General features: G+C 40.5%; 1 protein-coding gene across 1 annotated transcript in view; it reads right to left on the reverse strand.

The window, feature by feature from the left end:
• TENM2 (teneurin transmembrane protein 2) overlaps nt 1-20,543 on the reverse strand; it is a 592,828-nt gene that overhangs the window by 36,076 nt on the left and 536,209 nt on the right. Inside the window, exons 14-16 of the mRNA XM_062587647.1 lie at nt 16,333-16,479; nt 3,782-3,992; nt 356-475 (exon numbers count right to left, since the gene is read on the reverse strand). Coding sequence (XP_062443631.1) covers nt 356-475; nt 3,782-3,992; nt 16,333-16,479 — 478 coding nt within the window. The remainder of the gene's footprint in view (nt 1-355; nt 476-3,781; nt 3,993-16,332; nt 16,480-20,543) is intronic.

Genomic DNA, 20,543 nt, shown 5'->3' on the forward strand with positions numbered 1-20,543 from the left:
ATTCTATAATGATACTTCTTTCTCTTTCCAGCAGTGTTAGCCTGCCTTGCATTTTAAATTAAAGTATTTCTGGTCTCAGCTGGATATTACTGTAGTTCACAAATGTTTTCACAGATACAGAGCAATTTATTTGAAGGAAGTCTGACTGCTAACACATTATTACCAGAAGTCAGCCTTTTCATATTTACTTTCAGTTAGTATTCAAAATGCCATGTGAAAAATTACTTTCATGTTTACTTGATAGCTCTTTGCCTTGGGAGGAATTCACTGCGTGACACCACGTGGTTCCATTAGAATACACCATCTGTTAATCAGCAAAGATGAAGCAGGTACTGGACAGAAAAAGCAAACTTACGTGCCGTCCTGACGAGTGATGGTGTAGCCGTACTTTGGATACTTGACGAAGGACACATTGACTCCAACTAGAGGAGTTCCATCTGTAGTCACCACTTGGCCTCTTATAAGAGACACAAGACTGAAAAAGAAATATAATTAAAGGTATTAAAGCTAGTTATGAAAAGAGAGCTACAGTGTTTATAAACTGAGTAGCGGAACACTTGTGCCTCATTTACTCCAAGTCTGATTTAATCCAAAGTTTTCTGGAATATTGAACTGACCACAATATTGCACATGGTTAAAACAAGGAAATGCACCACACCTTATGGACCCAAGGGGAATTAATGCCTTCACTTGGGCTCAAATTCACATGTGCTTGCTTAACTAGGTTTTGCAGAATAGAAATAGGAACAGAAATAAGAATAGGGATAGAAAACAACTTTATGCTTATAACTGTGAAAGGATTTCAAAAGCCTCTCAAATGCTTGAGGAACCCTGAAATTCCGCTGAAATGACAATTGGGCACTTCTGAAAAAGCTCCCTAGGTGCAATACCACGCCTGCACGTGGCCAATACAGTTAAAAATATGGTGCAACACCACTAATTTCACTGGAACAATTAATTAATCAATTTCTGGTAAAATTACTAAAACTGTAATATGCTGTTTTGATAACTGTCCCTCCCTTAGTGGATATTCTTCCAATTTTTGAATTCAGACATGCAGCACGACTTTAAGATGAACATAATGCACAGAGATGATCCAATCTTTCTGAGACCTCAGAACAGAGTAGGTCAAGAGCTTTCTAAGAGAAAGCAGGGTTTTATGGGAAAATCCAACTGCAAATGTCAATGGCTATCAGCTGAGGAAGGTCTCTGATGCTTGATTTTTTATGACCAACTTTCTAAGGTCTTAGTTTGATTTTAAAATCTCAATTTGAAAATTATCCAGTCTTAACATTGTAAACATTTTGGATATTTCTTCTCTGAAGTCATTTATTCTTGCCCACTATACTTCTCTCTCGAAGTCAACTTCTATAATAAGCCTCGAATGCCATACACATCTGTGTATTTGGTGTGTGTGTCTGTGTGCAGGGTCTACCTGCAGTTTATACAACTTATTTTCCAAATTACAGCTCATGTGCCTTCTTCTCAGGGAGTGACTGATACTTGCATACTGCATTTAATCCCGATTTGTAATCCTTGCCTTTCCTCTTTATCAGTTGGAGAAAGGATTTGATTCAAAGCCAGCTCTAGGCACAGGCAAAACAAACATGTTCCTCAGGCAACAGACTACCTACTTTGCTTGCACTACATGAGATAAGGACTACTTATTCCTCCAAGAGACAGAGTCAGCCCTCTTCTTTCACAGTGCTTTGCTGCTGTTGAAGGCACTGGGGGCTGGTCGCACAAGTGCCACTTTGCCCTGCTCACTGCTCTCTGCACAGTCAGTCTCCTCCTGCTCCAGCACCCCTTTAGCTTCTAAAGGTGGTCACATAACAGTATGGAACTTCTTTTCAACCAGTGAGTGTTTCCCTCAAACCTGTAGCATTCATACTGAATTACAAGTGAGAAGCTATATGAAAGGCAGTACCGTTCGATGAACATTGCAAGGGTTGCAGGGAAAACACTTGGGTCCCTCAGGCAACTCGGCTCCTGAGAGGGGGGTTCACTTCCCTGTATTAGATGTCTACAAATGTGCTAGTCACCTCGACTCTCACAGGGAATGAGGAAGAGGAAAAACAGGCATGTCCAGGGTATGATCATCAGAGCTTAAGACAGACATCAGAGTAGGTCAGATGCATCATCTTCTGGGAGCACCAGCTATTAATGGAGTTTGGAAACGAACTCAGAGGCAGACTTTTACACTACAGACACCTAGACCTGGGAGAGGAATCCCATCCCAGCCGGTGCAGGAATGCCTGCAAGTCACTATAGTCATCTAGAAATTGGGAGCAATAATCACTTGCTTTGGTAAAATATTTTAAAATCTAGGAATTAAAGTTTTGGATCATATTAATAGTATAACTGAACGTTATCAGAAGAAAGTGGAATACAGATGCAGGGAATGCATTCATTGCCACTCTGAGTGGCTTAACGAGGCAAGCGTTAAGACAGCGACCAGCGTACGATATGCAAGAGAGGACCGGCTGCTCCTTTTCTCTCAAGGAAATATGCTGACTGTAACAGATGGATAGCAGCATGCACCAGCCTGTGGACGATGCACGCTTTTTATGCTATGTTCTTTTTTGGACAAATTATTCAGCCTGATGAGTTAGGAAGCTTCTCTCCTGCCTTCTTCATGCAACACTGAAGAAAAATGCAAGAATTTTCCTGGTTTATTTTTATAGAGCTAATGAGAAAATTTTAGTAACAAATTTAGACGAAAATAGAACAGTTTTATTCCATTTTTCAAAGCAACTCTATTTATTTCTACATATTTCTACATCTACATTTTATAAAATACAGTAAAACTGTATTGAATGAAATACAATTCCGTAGGGCTTTTAGTGTTAGAATATGGAATTAATTTTAATATTTGAGCATCATAGGGATGAAGGCAATTGGCTCCATCTGGTAGATACAGAAATATTATGATCTTCATTTTACAGACAAATATTTAGTGATTTGCTCTATGTCACCCAGTAAGCCTATAATGAAATTCTGACTGAGAAAAGGGTTTCCTGTAATGAAATCTAATCTTCCGGGCATTACCCCAAATTGAGCTCTTTCTTCAGTTTTAACTTGGGCAATATGAATATAATTAACAAATTTATCAATTTCTTAGCATCCTTCCATGCAGACACATTCAAATAATATTGATAAATAGGAATATCACCCTTTCTGTAAGGACACAATTGCATCACATATCAATTAATGATACGCTGGCTTTTAGATTCTGTATTAATATATAATTAATAATCAAATGCAGAAGAGACATAAAGAAAGCTAACCCCAAAGAAACTCCAAACCCAGTTAGATCTGTCGATATTATAACGTACCAAGTAAAAAAGTTTTATATAAGGAAAAAATAATAAAACTCCCCAAACTAATGCATCTTTAGAATAATTAGAAATGATTATTGAAACTTGTGTTATCTGCACTACATAAAATGCAATCGCTTTTTAACTGGGAACTAGTGTGCATTTCCCCTTCTTGCAGATCACCATTTTCATAAAACAAAAATCACAGCAGCTCCTTCTCAGTGGAAGGAATCTTGTTCTAGATGTTGCCAGCATGTTAAAATGCAAATAAACCCAGTTTTACAAAATAAAGACAAGATTACAAATTGCAACAGACTGCCTTCAGTGGGATGGATCCCTGCGATGGAAACATATGAAGCTCCTGAATGCAATATCTCATGTTAAAACATGAATAAAATTGATGGGAGAAATTTTCCCATGCAATCCAACTGCACAGATGCCATGTCATAATTTATAGCTGCTACCTGCTGTTGAAGGGATTTTCTCCTGGAATTATGTGAGTGCTATCCTTCCCCACCAAGAGCTTGATGCGATCATAGAATGACTTCACGGCTGGTGAACCAGAATGGCTCTGCTGTATGATGTCAAGAGGATCCCGTGAGCCCCGGCACAGCAGGCTGTTTTGACAAGCGGACTGGAGGCAGCAATCTGGGTCTAGGCAGTCAACCAAACCGTCTGAAAGGGTAAGAATCAGCGAGAATCAGCCAGCTGCACAGTGCTCCCAAGTAATAATATTTAATGAATATCTTAAGGCACTGGAAAAAAACGTTAATGATTGTTCTTCATAACATCTCTATGCCATAGAACTAGTAATTGAACCAGTAACACAACGAGGATGAGATTCCTTCCTCAGGTGCATTGGTTAAACTCTCTTTATGTTACAACTTACTTACATCAATGTTAGATGAGAATCAAGCCTAAAGAAATCTGTTAAGAGTTGAAATAAGGAAGAAGGAATAGAGGAAGGAGTACAGGATTTGGGGGGATCCTTTCAAGTGTTTCTTTTGCAAAGTTTTTACATTTGCTTGCTGGGCTTTTAGTGTCTTCAGAGCAATTGCAATTTGATTTCATTTGTTCCTTTTTTGGACATTAGGGAAGGGGACAGGGTTGAAAAAGTAAGTTAATATTATCTAATCAAAATTACGCTGCACGCATTTTGCCAATTCATAGGGAACTGCTGATGTGACTCTCACCTCCCTTAAAAATTTGAATCGTAACTCAATCGCATACCTGCATAAGGAAGGATCAGTCACAGAGCTGGTGGGTTCAGCCACCATATAGGCCACATAACAAGACTATTTTCTAAACGTTTTTAAAGGAAATTAGAATCTAAACACCAGAAACTAAAATGGGATCTTCAGTCAGGTGAGTGGCCCGCATTAGTTTTCAACCATCAAGAGGCTGATAGTACCATACAGTGACAAACTAAATCACAACCGACTACTTTTAACACATTCCGTAACACCTTTTAGCATCATCCTTTCCTGGAGTATCATCATTTAATTGAAATGTGGATTCTTGCTGAAATTCTACTCTAATTTATAAACTAGCAACTATTAACTTTAAAATATTGCTATCTCTAACAAACTAGGCATATCAGCATCACACACGAGAACACGTATCCTGCTAGGTTGTATCACATACTATTTGTTTCTTAGAGTAAGATCAAGACACGCATACTTTTCAAGCCCATTTTCAAACACAAAACAGGTTGCTAGCACCATACACAGTGATTTTTTTTTAAAAAAAGAAATCTTTTAAAAAGCTCCCTCATTTTGCAATTAGCCTTGTATTTCCAATGGATTACACATGAAATAACCGTTTCTGATTTAAAAATGAAACTGCTGAGGTATGCTGACAATGTTTCGTTCAGCTCTCTAAGGAAACAGGAGTTAGACAAACTCCCTTGTTGTTAGAGCTACACATTCCTTTAAGGTCAGAGGCCTATTCACATTAGGAGCTCCATTCATCTTGAAACCCTCTCCAATCTGGCGGTGAGATTTTTTTCTTTGCTGAAGCTCATTTTCTACCCACTTCATGTAATCAATGTGAGGACACCACTGGGTTCAGATTATAACTAAGGACAGTTTTCCTATTAGGCTCTGAGAACTTTTTCCTCGGCGTACTGCTCGTTCCCAGCCTGTGGCACCTCCGCAGCCGTGCGCTGAAAATTGCCCGCTATTTAGCCTGCTCAGGTCTTTTATTCAGATGACTGTCAGCCAAGAGAATCCTATCAACACATTAAAAATAGAAGCAGCAAAACAAAGGATATAAATTGCTGCCTTTCACAAATTTACATTTACCTGTTTGAGCCGCAGAGGTTTTTGCTGTGCCTGTTATTATAGGTGAGCGTATGTTATGTCTGTAAGGACCTCATCATGCAGCAGATTACGGGCTGCGGTGACCGAACGCTTTTACCGAGACCACGAACTTTAAATTGCTATATCAATCTCCCGGCGTCCTGTCACTCAGGAGAACCGCATCTTTATGCCAGCGAGCCCCTTGGATACAGCGTGACATTGCAATCTGCAGTAAATTACCCTGCCAGCGCCGCTCCGCCGGTTATCTCGCAAGCAATCAAGCAGCTATCGAACCGCTCCGAACGGCCAGCTCAGCCCGCGGGGGCCGAACCGGCGCCCGCGGACCGCCGCCACCGGCCGGCGTGCCGCTCGCCACGTCGCGGTCGTTCGCGCACCTGCGTGAACCCAAACTCGCACGCTCTCCTGGGCTCAGAAGGACGCTTAGAAGAGGCAGGCATGTTCAGCAGTAGAAACACACCTATAATTTACTTGTTTGGGATATTGTTATCTATTCAGTGTCGTCCAATCTACGCTCTCTCACAGTAAATCCTGGAATAAAAGCTGAACATCCCCCTCACCCCAAAGCATTTCCAGTGATGTCTCCATTAGAGGGCCACAGAAAGTATTCATGTTTTCTCTGGATAACCTAAAAGGTATGAAACACTACTGAATATCCACAGAGTTAATTTTTACACATAACTCTCATCATATTAAGTTCCTTAGCTTCCCTCACAGTAATCTAGACAGGTAAGTACCCACACATACGAAAGCAAGATCTTTTCATTTAATAAATATTTTAGCTCTGTGAAAGTTTGATCACTACTAGAAATAGCTTCAAGCCCACAGTTATACAACAACTTTATCTAGAAGGTGTAAATACATTTCACAGGAGAAAAAAAAACAGTAAAAAACAAAGAATGGAACAAGAAAGTTTCTCACGATGCACAAACAGGGCTTATTTCAACCTTCTCACTGATTTTGAGTCAACAGAATCACATTATTAAAAGCAATGGAACCAAGTGATCTAATTTTCAAGTAAAATTGTGGTAACATTTTATATATTTTACAATATCCTCCATGTCAAAAAGCTAGGGAATTCAACGAGAACGCATTAATATCGAACAGAAACAAGCAAACAAAAATTATAAAAACCACCCAAAGTGAAGAAACTAAAATAACTTTAATGGTCTGTACTTTGCTGTCATATGAACCCGAAGAGTTTCACTAAAAATAAAATAGCTTTGGTTACGGAGAAAACCTCAAAGACAAAGGTTATAAATGTGGCTGTGTTCCCTTGTACTAATTTATTCCCAAATGGCAGGATGGCTCTGTTCGGATTAGAAACTCAGGATATTTTTATTATTATTGATCTATCTTGTTGCAGCGGCAGAACAGAGGGAGGAAAGCGCGGAGCCCGGGCAGCCAGAACCCAGGCTGCCAAGACGCCGGGCGTCGAGGCTCACATACCTCCGCTCCTCCTGCGGGCGTAGCTGCTGCGCTGCTGCGCTGCTGCTCTTTACTTCGGTGCTCAGAAATACTCTACACTTGAAAGAATATTTATTGACTATGGCCAGGATAATATTTTCTCTAGTTCACATTTGCCAAAATCTGTTATCCAGATGCACTATACATGAAATGAAGTAAATCGTTGCGTAATGAGCTGGTTACATTAGACTTAGTTGGTTAAAACGAGTGCTAGGAAAAAAAAGTACCTCCTATAAGAGAAAACTCTGCCATAAGCATGAAATTCAATTAGAATTCAGTACTTTGCTTTTAATATATATTTCAGAAGTTGTCAATTCTCAGATTTCCTCAGGCAGACAGAATTATTTATATGGTTAATTCAATGACAGAAACCTCACTGCTAGCCTCATCAAGACACAGCTGCTTTTCATGGCTCACATCTGAGCTTGAAGTGGCCAGTTAGCAGCGTTCGGAAACGCCGGGCGCTATGGAGAAGAGACTGCACAGGCTGTTACGGTGGTGCTGAACCTCCGCCAGAGATCCGAGACCAAAAGATGTCCTGAGATGGCTTTTGCTGAGAAGAAAGAAACAGGAAACTTTGATCTGATTTAAATAGGCAGCATAAGATTAGCTTTTCATTGCTGTTCTTGGTTCTTCTGAATTGCCATATCTTTTCAGAAACAAATCAAGCGACATTGTATTCCTCTTGAGGACTTCACTTCTGCTAATGGGTACACACATATCTTGACCTTCTGTGAATTAAAACATAAACTTTTTCGCAGACTTAATGGTTCAGCAAAAGGCAAAATTTTGAAGTATCACATGTAAGTAAAATAATCTACTTGTGCATGCCATATTTAAAGATGGCTTTATTACCGCGCTCCTCTTGAACATCATTTCAAGACCTAAATAGCGCACAGTAGAAATAGCAATATATTTTACTGCTTATGTGTTTAGCACCTCTCACTGTCAAGTTTTCCTTCACCACTGAATGTATTTCTGATTACAAGTGCTGCAGCATGACGAGAGCTGCCTTTTCATAGCTGTCCGCCCTAAACAGAGCGCGGCAGCGCAGTGCCCGAGCCGGCGTGCCGCAAGGGGCTCCCGCAGCCGCGGCGCTTCGCGGGCCCTCGCGCGAGCGCCAGCCTGAGCCAGGGAAGCTGCCAGTGCCATGACGAGGAAGTAAAAAGGGAACCTCGTTCCCCTTCTAAATCCAAGCCTAAACGTGAGGCAAGCTAGAAAAATTGGAGAACACAGATGACAGCGTCTTTTTCTCAATATCCTCTCCTCCTGTCGGGTTGCCATTTGCTATAGTAGCTTCCTCTGCAAATTAAAAACCTTACAGATCTGTACTTACTTCTGGATTCTAAGGTAGAAGCTTTTTTTCCTGATCTATGCCTAATGAAGCATCTGTGCTGCTTTGATGTAAATCTTAACCGTGATTTTCCATTCATGCTCAATGCCTGGGTTCCAGCATGGTGCTACACCTTTCATTGGAAAATTGAAACCTAAGCTTCTGTGTTTTTTCTTTCAACTCCCACGAGCCAACTATCTTTAGTTTCCACTCTTTGTCAAATACTTGCAATTTCAGAATCAATTCAAGACACACGTTAGGATAATTCAGCCCGTATGATGTGAGATCCAGCTACCTGAGAAACTGCTTTCCGCATCCAGCTAGGGACAACTTTGTTTCCGAAACAAGGCTTCTGAGCACATGCTCAGCAGAGGGCATCCTTACACTTCCCTAGCTTCAGGAGCTGATGACTTTCCAAGCATAATTCGTGGAAAAAATTTTTTTTTCAATAAACATTTCAGACTGATGATTAAATTGAAAGGGGGAAGAGCAGCAGCTACTATAAGCCCTAAGGGCAAAAGGGCCTTTGATCACTCTAAGGGCAAATTAGTTAATTTATCATGATCCGATTTTAATTATGTGTAGTATTAATATACCCAAGGTGAACAGAATTATTAGAGATGCTCTATCAGATTATTAGAAGAGTAGGCCTTCTCTCTGCCAATACAAAAATACTTTAACTGAGCTCTAAAACTGCACGCAGAACTGTTTCCACAGGTAGACCATTCTACAGCCCAACACACCATATTACCAGGAAGCTTATCTTGTATTCAGTCCAAATTTTCACTTTTCTAGCTTAATCTAATTACTGTTATTTACACCGGCAAAGTAATTCCTCACAAGCTCCTGGTGTCAACAACAAAGGAAACACCTCTTGCCTCGCTTCAGCCCTATTCCTCAACTGGTTTGGCCAAGCTGGAAAGCCTCTCTATAAATTACCAGGACATCCATTACAACACTGGCTTTTACAAGGAACTGTGAGCACAACTGTATGTTTTCAGAACTATAAACCTAAAACAAGGCTGTGTTTTTGCGTTTTAGGAAAATCTGCATGGTAAATCCCAAGCCGTGGCAAGGTAGAATGAACCTGGGCCTTCTGTAAGCAAAGTGTCTCTCTGAATGCCAGAGAAGCTCCCTCTCCAGGAGTTTAAGTACCCTTGGAATACGACCGTGGTAGAGCGATCCACTATGCTTCCCTTGCCCGCTCGGAGGACTCCAGCGCTGCCCAGAGCTCACGTACTCAGGAAAAACATCATCCGTTAAGAGTGCCAGCTGGAAGAAAATCCTGCAATAGCATCTCTGACCCAGCTCCGTACTGAGCTGGTAGCCTTGCAGAACCTGTGAATACTGGTAGATTATCGATCCTGCAGCTTCAAACCACACATCACTTAGAGATGACTCAGAGGGTTCCAAGCTAAAAGCAATCTTAAAAAAATGTTCGCTCAACTCCAGTGTGCACATGGATACCTATGCAGCAGCTGGTTGCTTTTTTAAACCTTAGAAAAAGCAGGCACCGAATTTCTTGCTTTCCCTTCTCCATGGATTATAAGAGAGTATTACTGCAGTAATGTATCCTGCAGGGACAGTATGAGGATAAGCTGGTTAATGTGTGTAAAGATGATTAGAGGCTAACGTGAAATTAAAAAAAAAATCATAAATAAGCACTCATTAGCTCTTGCCACACTTATCTAATGTCTAGCTCTGATATAGATTCTAGACTTGAGTTTATATAGCTCACTTTGGCCCCCCCATCCACAACAGGTTTCAGCTACTTATTACATTAAATGCTCGAGAGCTGACTGTTGTACAGGCTCCGGGAAGGCTTTCTGCGCCAATGGTATTCTGGGTATTTATACCAAGAACTTCATAAAATCTTTTGTCTGTGCTGAATTAGAGACCCCTGCTGAGGCAATGCTTGTTGAGGCAAGCTAAATTACATGATTTGCTTTTGTGCTGTGAAATACTTGCATTATCTTAAATGTCACGAGCCTGATGCAGTAGCAAGTCATAGGATTTGTAATTCTCTAAAAGCAATTTTTTTCTAAATGCTTATTACAGGAAGACACTTCTTTTCTATTTTCTTCTGTCTAATTTCAGAGATGAGCTTTTCTAAGACAACTCAAATAAACAGCCTTTCAATCAGTCAAGTGCACTGTCCTGACAGTGAACTTGTCTAGAAAGGTATTTTGCTCTTGAATTGCAGAGAATTCATACTGGAGCGGACAGCTGACTTTCTCTTGTTCATTATCTTTAATGTATTGTGCCAAACAGAATTATCACCAACTGTATTTTTTTGTGTTACACATTTTTTTGTGCTGTTATATAGCAACAAACTGAGGGACAAATTTACCTTTTGAGATATGCACAACTCTCCCTTGCTAAGCCAAATGGAAATAATTTAAAATATATTTTAAAAAAGAGGAACTTTGCTTAAGAAACAGAATTCCTCATTCTGTTTTTTATTTAGAGTTTTATATCGTACCAACCATTATAGGTTGTTTTCCTCTTCTGCCCCCTCTTAGTTCAGATAATTACATTTGGGGGGTGGGGGGAGGAATGTGATCTGTGAAATGACATAAGCAACAAGAGCACTTCAGCTTTTTTTTTTAAACCTGCCTGCACCTATTCTCTCCATCCTGATCAAATCTGAAACAAACCAATTTAGCAAAATATCTGTTGGTTTCTGTTTTGTTTTCTCTGAGATTATGTCATTAGCTGCTTTGTCAATAAAAAAATTATAAAAATGTGCAGAATAAATATAAGCGGATCAGAAAGGAGGGTGTGTGGTTCAGAAGGGAGAACAGAGCAAAAATTTTGAGAGATCTAGTATGGTGCAATACACAGTGCACAACTCTGCCTACCTGGTCCCAGCTGACTCTTCCCTCTGGAGCACTTCCGCTGAGCCTAGCCGGGCTGGGTGCAGCCTCTCCCGGAGCTCTGGGGACAGGTAACAGGGCCACCTCTTCGGGTGATCCCCCAAAAGAAGCAAATCTGTATAGCTTTTTTCTCATACAAGGCAAGCAAGGTCTGGCTTGGAGGGAGAACAGCTCTGGTGGACCAAGTCATACAAGGCAGTGTCAAACCCTGTCTTACAAAGCACAGAGCAAAACCAGAGGAAAGAGTGATGTATAAGGCAAGGGCATTTAACAGAAAAAAGAAGGAAAAGAAACACCGGGATAGAGCAGCTCAGTGGTCTCCTGACAACACCGCTTCCGTAGAGGCCACGGTTCTTTTTAAATACTTTGCTCAAATTACCCTGTCAAGTCTGGGTCAAAGATCCTTCAAACACGAGCTCTGTGTATGAGCTGCATCCCACATCTAATAACACTAGTCTTTAGAAAAAGAGATACAGTTTTTGCTTTGCATTACATTATGCATTTTACTTGAAGACAGAGTAAGGTCTAAGGTGAAGTCTAGAAAACACATATCATAGTTTAATGAAGAGTATTTTGAGAGGCTAGACGGATTTTGTAGTTTGGCAACAACCAAAGAATTATAAAATACCTATTGTAAAAAGATGTATATCTTTTTATCTGTATAAATACTCCCATATAGTTATGTCCTTATGCAGTAAGTAAAAAGGAGTAAGAGCTTAAAAATTAATGTACCTTCCCCCATTCCTCAAAATCTCATTTCTAATCGCCTATTTTTCTAAAATAAGTCCACAGTGTGATCTCAACAGGTTATATATGTCTATTGGGGGGATTACAAATTGTAATTACAACTATTTGTCTTAAAACAAAACTGTCTACCCCCTCCCCCCAAAAAAGATGCTTAACAACTGATAAATTACAGAGGGACTGATTAAGAAAAAGGATTTAGAAGTGCGCACAATGAGTATATTATGCACTTGAAATATGTTTTGAAAAATAGAAGTATTTTCCAATTTAAAAAGATCTTAAAAAGGAACATCTTAGCTTTTAGCTAGGCTTCTTCCTTAAAAGTAAATAAATAAATAAGAGTCTTTGAAGCTTTTTCAGTACAGTAGCCTATGTACTGCAGTGTATGTAAACAGGTTCATAATGAAGACTCAATCAAGCATGTCCCAATCAAGACTTAACCTGTGATGGCAAGGACAAAGACGGGTGAATTTCCCAGGGTTATCCTTGGTCACACACAGCAGTACTTAGAGGTCTAAGAAGAGAAAGCGTCTCTGGTCCTTCGACACTCTCCTCTTCCTGCTCTGCAATCCTGCTTCATTTACAAGAGTAATACACACTGACATTCTCATTTAAAATGAAGATTTTTAAGACTCCACATGACAGGGACACATCTGCCACTTCTAGGAATAAACCAACTAAGGAGCATTAATCTAAAACTGAAAGCAAATACTAAGCATAATCTTTCATTTTTCTCCTTTTGAACTATCGTATGGAATTCATATCATGGCAGATAAGATAAAATAGGACAAATCGAAATCCCTTTGCAGCAGTGGCAACCCTCTTCTTGACATCCATGAAATGAAGACTTGGCTCAAGGCATCTGAATCTGATTGAGAGATACATTTGCAATATGAATGGCTGAACAGGAAACAAGTGCAAAAATATGTTTAATCTGTTGCCACCTGGGGAAGAATGGAAGGCAGAAATTACTATTGCTCTACATACTTAAGCAACTGCATTTTAACAATATAAATAGATGGATATTTTTTGATAGTCACCTTACTCCCTTTCAAAAGAATAACTTGCATCCCTAGAACTAACCCAGAATTACTTGCTCAAATGAGTTTTCTATTTTGCTACAAAGAAACCTCGCCTTTCAAATGAGAAGAGTGACTCGGAGGACAGGCAATTTCTTTACCTTCCAATAACGTTGTATTTTACATGGAACTTGGGGTTCTGGTATTGGGCTCTATCTTTTAAATTGGCTCCTGTAGCACAGTTTTCAGCTTCATCTAATGCCACAAATTAACTTTATCTGTTCCTTTTTATATAGTCATAACAGCACAGACTGCACATATTCCTGCCTTTCTCCTGCTCCTGCACACTCCTTTTGGCTCCTCTGCATTGGCATCAATAAACACGCAGGGCACGCGATGTGCTGCTGGCCAGCTGTCTAGCGAGCAAGCTACCGAAGAGTAACGCAGCTTACGGCAAAGACAGAACACCACTCTGCGATCCCAAGAATTAAAAGATTAAAGCTGTATTTATTTTTGACTTTTATTGTAGCTCTTACCTGTGACTGACAATTTGACAACCTGATAGGAGTGATGATGACTCTGCCCTTACAGAGAATATTGTAAAGGACTTTGTGCCATCTCAAAGAAATCTGAAACCCCAAATATCATCGAACAAACGGAAACAGCAAAAATCACAAAGTCATCAGAAGAGCTGGGCAGTGCACTGCAGCCTGTGGGGTGACCCTCGGCTTGTAGCACGTGCGCTGTGCACAACGCACAGTGCCGCTGAATCAAAGGGTCTTCCATTTTTTGTTTTTTGATTTTTTTCACATATATCTTGCAAATGTGTGGAGAAACAGCTAACTGAACATCTCCCAGGCTCTCTTACAGAAAAATCCTGTAGAAAAGTAATGAGGATGATACTAACAGTGAGCAATAATGATCTTTGGATTAAAGCACTGAGCTAAGACTCAGGAGGTAAGTGTTAATTTCTGGCTTTATCATAAAATCCCCCTGTAAAAATAAGTGGGTCATACCAATTTTTCAGGTTGTTCAGACTTTGAAATCAGGAACAGATTTTCAACTACCCACACTCCCACAAGAAGCAAGAAGCAGTAATCTAGCTAGGCTCTTTGGAAAAACCTGAATTCAACCTCCAAGTGTTGAAAACTTCTTCAAAGTTCTGCCCTTAATCTATCTAGCCTTCAGCTCCCCATTGGCAAAATGGGATAACATTTTCTGCCTCTCACCACATTTTTGTATAGATACAGATTGTGTATACTTTGTGGTCAGGGCTGCTGCTTCTTATGTTAACTACTACAATTTTTTGAACTTCGCCTGAGCAGTTTTGGAGATGTTGTTAAACGAAGCAGCAGGGTAGCAGTAGGGTTATGCAGGTATCACTCTAAATATAGACAGACATTATGATCATCCCTATGATGCTCCATACAATTTTCTCCATACACCAATGATGCACTGGTGGAAAAGATGATTCAATTCTAGAAAATAATTTAGAAATAGAAAAAGCTACTTTTTAAATATACCCTATTAATTTTTACTATAAAGACAGCTATAGTTATGAGAACCCAGAAGTGCTCTTTTACCTTCAAAACCTAAATTTTCATGTTTTTCTACATTAGATTATCTGACAAAAAGTATTATAATCAATTATCACTGTTGGCAATGGTGCAGATGAAAAGATCATGACTTCAGAAAATATAGAGCAAGAACAAAAGTGATGAGATAGCTGGCAAACCTTCTAATTTAATTATTTCCCACATTCAAACACGGCCAAGCAGTTCTCTTTTAGGTATGACAACAGTGAACTAAAAACCATGCACCTTGCACAGCACTGCCAATTAATACTACACTTCCGTTGTACAGCATATATATTCTATACATTCTTTGACCTTCAGGGGCTAGTAACTGCCTTCTGTAAGCAAAGTTTTAAAGGCTTGTAATTTTAAATTGGGATGAAAGCTGAATGGTCTCACTAGTCAATTAGTATTTCTTTGCTCCCCTGTGTGTTTTACAAGTGTAGAATATTGTCTTGGATACGTAAACAAATTGCTCTCTGTGTAAAAATATTTTCCTTAGGTTCTCTTATCCATCTGATTCTGGTACTTCTAGTAATTTTTCCAAAACTCACTTCTTGTTTTGAGGAATATCTGGTGATAGATCCATTTTCAAATTTTCCAAATGCACCTAACTATTTCTCAGATTGAGAACCCTAAACAATTCTTACAAGCTGAAATTTTACACAGAATTAAAGCACTTATCTCAAAGGCAATTTTACCCTAGAAGCAATCATTCAAGTAAGTCGAATGTTTCTCTGCAGTCTTAGGAACTTTATGAGTAAAACATTTAATAATCAGCAAACAACAGCTCAGCTCTTCAAACTACTTATTGGCCAAAGAGAAGTAAAGGAGTCTCAAGGAGGAAAGCTGTATGTGATGCCTGATTTTTAATGAAGAGCAAAAGAGGATGAGCAGACTGAATAGAAACTAGCTGACCTAGTAAGGCAGTGTAAAGAAAGATATAAGAAAGCCACTTCAAACAAATTGAGGGGAAAGTTACCAAGCAATCTTGTTTAATGTCACGGCTATTCAGAAATGCTTTTAGCCCAGTATAACCTAAGAGATCATGGAAGGCTCTAGAAAACAAGATAAACCAAGAGCATCTTTGAAGATAAACACAGAACTAATTCTGTATTTAATAGGGGTATGCCTGGTAGAGAGAAACCTGGCCTGTGATCTCAGAAGCTTACCAGTCAGTACAGCTTACTCAGCCCTTTACAGTTTGGTGTATGAACCATTAAATACAACAACGAACTGCAAGAACTTGTATGGGCTGTGTATATGAGTGTATGACCTCAGCCTCTAGTACAAGGCTGAAAAATGCTTTTAAATATCCTGTTACATCAGTTGCTACGCTTGCGCAAATGTGCACAAAAGTTATTTTGCAATTCACATAGGCTAAGAGCCTGCAGAAAAAATTCTAACACAATGGCCATATTCACTACTCATGTAAATGCCATCGGTTACAGCGCAGTCGATGCTGGAAGGGAGTCCACGTGTTTTCAAAAGCAGGCCTTCCAGGTCACAACATCTTTCCGCAAGGACACAACTCTCCCAATCTCATTTATTTCAAAAGAAATGCAGCAAGAATACCTGACAACAGCATGACAGAGGAAGTGTTTCTGAAGTAAAATGACTCATGAAGAAATTGTGTATAACCTTCTGTTCTTTAGGGACTGGGAATTGGAAGACTTTTGCTCACCTCCCTCATTATCCTTGTTATCAGCACAGGAAGTTTCCATGGCAACATTGCATCCAGGCCCTCTCCAGCCGGTCTGGCAGACACACTGCCAGCTGTTCTGGCCGAGGGTGCATCTCCCATTGCCATTGCACAAATCGGGGCAGCCATCTGGTTGAAGAAATGAAGAAGGTAAGTACAAGACATACTTATTCACACCAACACTCAGACTTCACACACAATACTACTGTGCAAACAAAAAGTCTAGTTCTTGCTGGTGGGACACTCTCCCTGCTCCAGAGCCAAATGGCTGGTGTAAAGGAGGAGGGTAAAGAAAGGGGATACCTTAGAAAAATGAGGACTTCACTCCAGCCTTTAAGAAAGGACAAGTCCTACTGTCAGCCACAATAAAGGTTGCAAGAACCCTGAAAAACTTCAGCTCTTGAGTTAAAGTCATCAGAGAGTTATAACAGATCTTCTGCTGACAGAAGATCACAGCCTTCTGTTTTTATCACTGTATGTGTTTGCATACATCTAAGAAGGAGAATGCCTTCTTAGAACAAGCATGTCACTGTTCAGGGTGTCTTTCACATAGGGCATTGCATAATTCTGCACAGTTTCTCTAAACACAAAGTTTAAGTATACAAAACATGGTGAACCTGTTTTAAAAATATCTTCCTTCTTTAACGGTCACTTTAAAAGACGTACTTACTTATACTAAGTTTACTTGTGTTATGATGTAAGTTGTAATGTAATATTTCACATTTTCTAAAAGGTATTTTAGAAGAGATATCCCACGAAAGATGTATGTTTTGAATTGACTATGGATATGACCTTACTATACACCAAGAACTGAATTGGGAACTGAATTACTCACCCTGCTAAGGTGCTTCTATGTTCTAACAAAATGTCCATTGATAATAGAGTAACTTGACTTGCTTTTCTCCTTCTTGAGGCTAAATCAATCTCAGGAGGCATTACTGTACCTTAGTGAACATTCATTAAGGAAAAGGGTAAGGAAATCAAATTCCTTCCTGTGAGGTGCATGAAGCCTTGGTAGCCCTTCCAACACATCACATCTTACACCACATAAGCTTCTTTCATTTGTCTGTAAAGGTGAAAGATGATTTGATAGTCCTGCCACAGCTCTCTCATGTCACCTTTTCATTAGTCTGAGCAGGAAGGAGAAGGCTAAATTGCCACACTGACACTAGATGTTGGCGCCCCATCATTCAAGCTCTCTCATCTGGTTTGGGAGTGCAGTTTAATCCTGCCATCTATACAACCTCCACAAAACACGGAATAATTAATCTCATTGCTGTTGGACTCAGGCAGAAAATTTCTTCTCTGTACAGCTCATGATGCTTCACACTCTCATTTCCCCTCCATCAGCAGCAATGCGTCATTGCCAAAATCAAGACCTGAAGGGACCTGCTGGAGCCTTCAGCTCTCCCTGATGGGCTGCATAAGTCCTTTGCATTCACCACCCCAGCCCCAAGCTGTGACTATTAATTACTCCCCCTCCCTCTCCCCAAACATTTTAAGAGCACCGAGGAATGAACTGGGCACCCTCGCAGAGCATGGCTCCTCTTTCCATCAGGTGTGAGGGAGAAAGGCAGCAGCGGGAAATATCCTGAAAGCAAATAAACATGTTCTCTTTTTCTCAGTGGTACCACTTCAAATGCGTGGCACTGAAGAAAGACGAAGAGGACAGTACACTGCCTTTGGGCCCCTCAGCCTCTAGCTGACTGGGAAAAGGAGCAACTTTCAAACCAGCACATCTTTCATACTAGGACAAGGGCTAAAAGTTTCAGGAGCCTCCCCAAAAGCACCAATTCAGCCTGCCTGCAAGCGCTTTTCTATGAAGCTGTTCAGAAAACCACAGCTCTGAGTTTGTGCCTCTTCCTACTCCTCCCAGCTGCCTTTCCTGTAACCCAGCGATGTTCGAGAGAAGTCCTTCTGATCCTACACTAATTCCCGCACTGCCGCAGAACTTCCCTGGTGGGAATGCAGGCTGGCTTTGCATCCCTGCTATGCTCACATTACACAAGCATCTCTTCTTACTTTTCCTCAGTGGGTTATTACCTGGTAAATTTATAGCAAGTATTTAAATTTTAACAGGAGTAAGTAGTCCTTGGCCACATTCATTTCCTGGGTAATTCTCTAAGTTTCCTTTACCATTAAAAAAAAAGAAATACTGTGCTTTTGAATTGTGCTGGACTAAGACCTCTGAGACCTCAGCCTACTCTCAAAAAACGCTTTTTATAGATAACAGCAAAGTTTCTGCACCTTATGCTACCAGTGCGCTTGAGTCTGTATCACCTCCAGCACTGGCAGAGCAGCTCTGCCGCGACACGCTGCCGAGCCTGCCAGCTGGAGCTGCAGGTGTGCTACGTTTCACGAGTAAGATGCCTGACCTTGGGGACAGGGCCAAGACCGTTTTACACAGAACAACTATCAGCATATAGAAACAAGTCCTGGAAGTTTTATTTTACAGCTATTATTGTGTATTAAAAAACCACAGTGTTCCTTCCACCTAAAAAAGGTTATTTTCGTGTTACTTAGATATAAAAAAGTCCCAATTACTTTGCAACAGAGGTAATATATTTTCAAGGCATTTATTTTATCTCTTGGCTTGTCAGGGTGTTTGAATGACCAGAATGATAATGTACGAAGGAAGGCACCACGCTTTAGGGCAAATTATTTGTTTTAAAAGAAAAACAAACATTAATTGTGAATATACACACACAGTTGGCTTTAGACTAGGGCACTGAAGAGAGAGAAATCACAGTAGCAGTTTGCTTTTCAACATATAAGCAAGATGAAAACATGAACAGTAGGGAGCTAGAGAAATCTCTGAAAAGTTTTATGTGCAGCTGGGGATTAATGGACATGACTTTGCTTTTAGCTCTAAGAGGGAAGCCAACACCACTGGTATGGACATGATGTTGCTAGGAAACACTATGGTACTTCTACTGAGTTCATTCAACTGTGGCCATCCAAAGAGAGACTTTGTGTTAAAAACATAAATATCAGAAGGAAGGAAAAAAAAAGAAGAAACAGGCTAGAATGTACTCTAATTATTTTGGCAATAATTTCTTCCTTTAAAAAGCTTTGCTAAATTAGTAGATGCATTTAGCTTTCAAAATAGCTTTAAGTGCCCAGAGAATTATGGACGTATTTTGTGCGCTTAGGTGTTGGGGTGCATGCACACACGGGTGTATGTGTGCATGTTTGTTCAGGCGTTTCTTTCTCCACCCAAATACATACAAAGCATTGCAGTCTGTTAGCTCACGAGTTACTCTAAAAGCTTGCCAACTAAACATTGGCATTTGGTCATTAAATTATGGTCTCCATTATGGTCTATTAAATAAATAGTACGTTTTCTTTAGAATATGTTTCTGTTTAGGCAGTGCACTATCATTTGGAGTCTGAATACCTATACTGAAAACTTTCCCCACTGATCAGTGCTGATGAACATCCTCTGCACACACAGCACTTGCGGAGGCCTCTGCGGCCTTGATACCCTTCAGGGGATTTTGACACCGGATAGCGAACCAAAGCGCTCACCGGAGGAACCGCCAGAGTCTGAACTGCTGCTCAGCGCTCACCACTGGCCGTGGCACCCGCTCCACGGGAAACGCTCGCAACACTACGCGTGTCCCGACGCCAAGCGCTCTGCAGACTGCGTCTCCACCGAAGCTCGTTGTCACTCTGCAGTCCCAGCTCACGCTGAATAGGGTATTGCCTCCTGGTCGCCTTGTGAAGTTACCCGCAGAGTAAGGTAGCCAAAGAGGGAGTAAGGTAGTCACAGGGAGAAGGCCTATCAAAACCTAACCTTGAGAAGCAATTCACCGCTGTGCAAAGCACTCGGTCGCAGTACAGAAAAGGGCCCTTCCCGCTAACGGACAGGTTGCTATTCCTGCGTGTCGAAAAGCTCTACTCATCTTTTCTATTACAGTATGCTTAATGGAAAATGTCAAAAAGCTGGCTGAAAAAAAGAAGGATGTGCTTGTTTAAAGTGCTAGATTGACAACTTATTTATTCACAGAGCAGGCACAGCATGGGCAACAGCAGTTCAAGTGTCTCACACTTTCCCAGCAATGTCTCTGCACAGACCTGCTGAGACGGCCGCTGGAGGTGAAACATTAATGCAGTCTCCCTTCCCCTTCAGCCTCCGACTTGCCTATGGGACTGGTAATCAGGAGGTGTATACGCAGGTACATTTACAAATA

This window comes from Rhea pennata, chromosome 14 (assembly GCF_028389875.1).
Source record: "Rhea pennata isolate bPtePen1 chromosome 14, bPtePen1.pri, whole genome shotgun sequence".
NCBI lineage: Eukaryota > Metazoa > Chordata > Aves > Rheiformes > Rheidae > Rhea > Rhea pennata.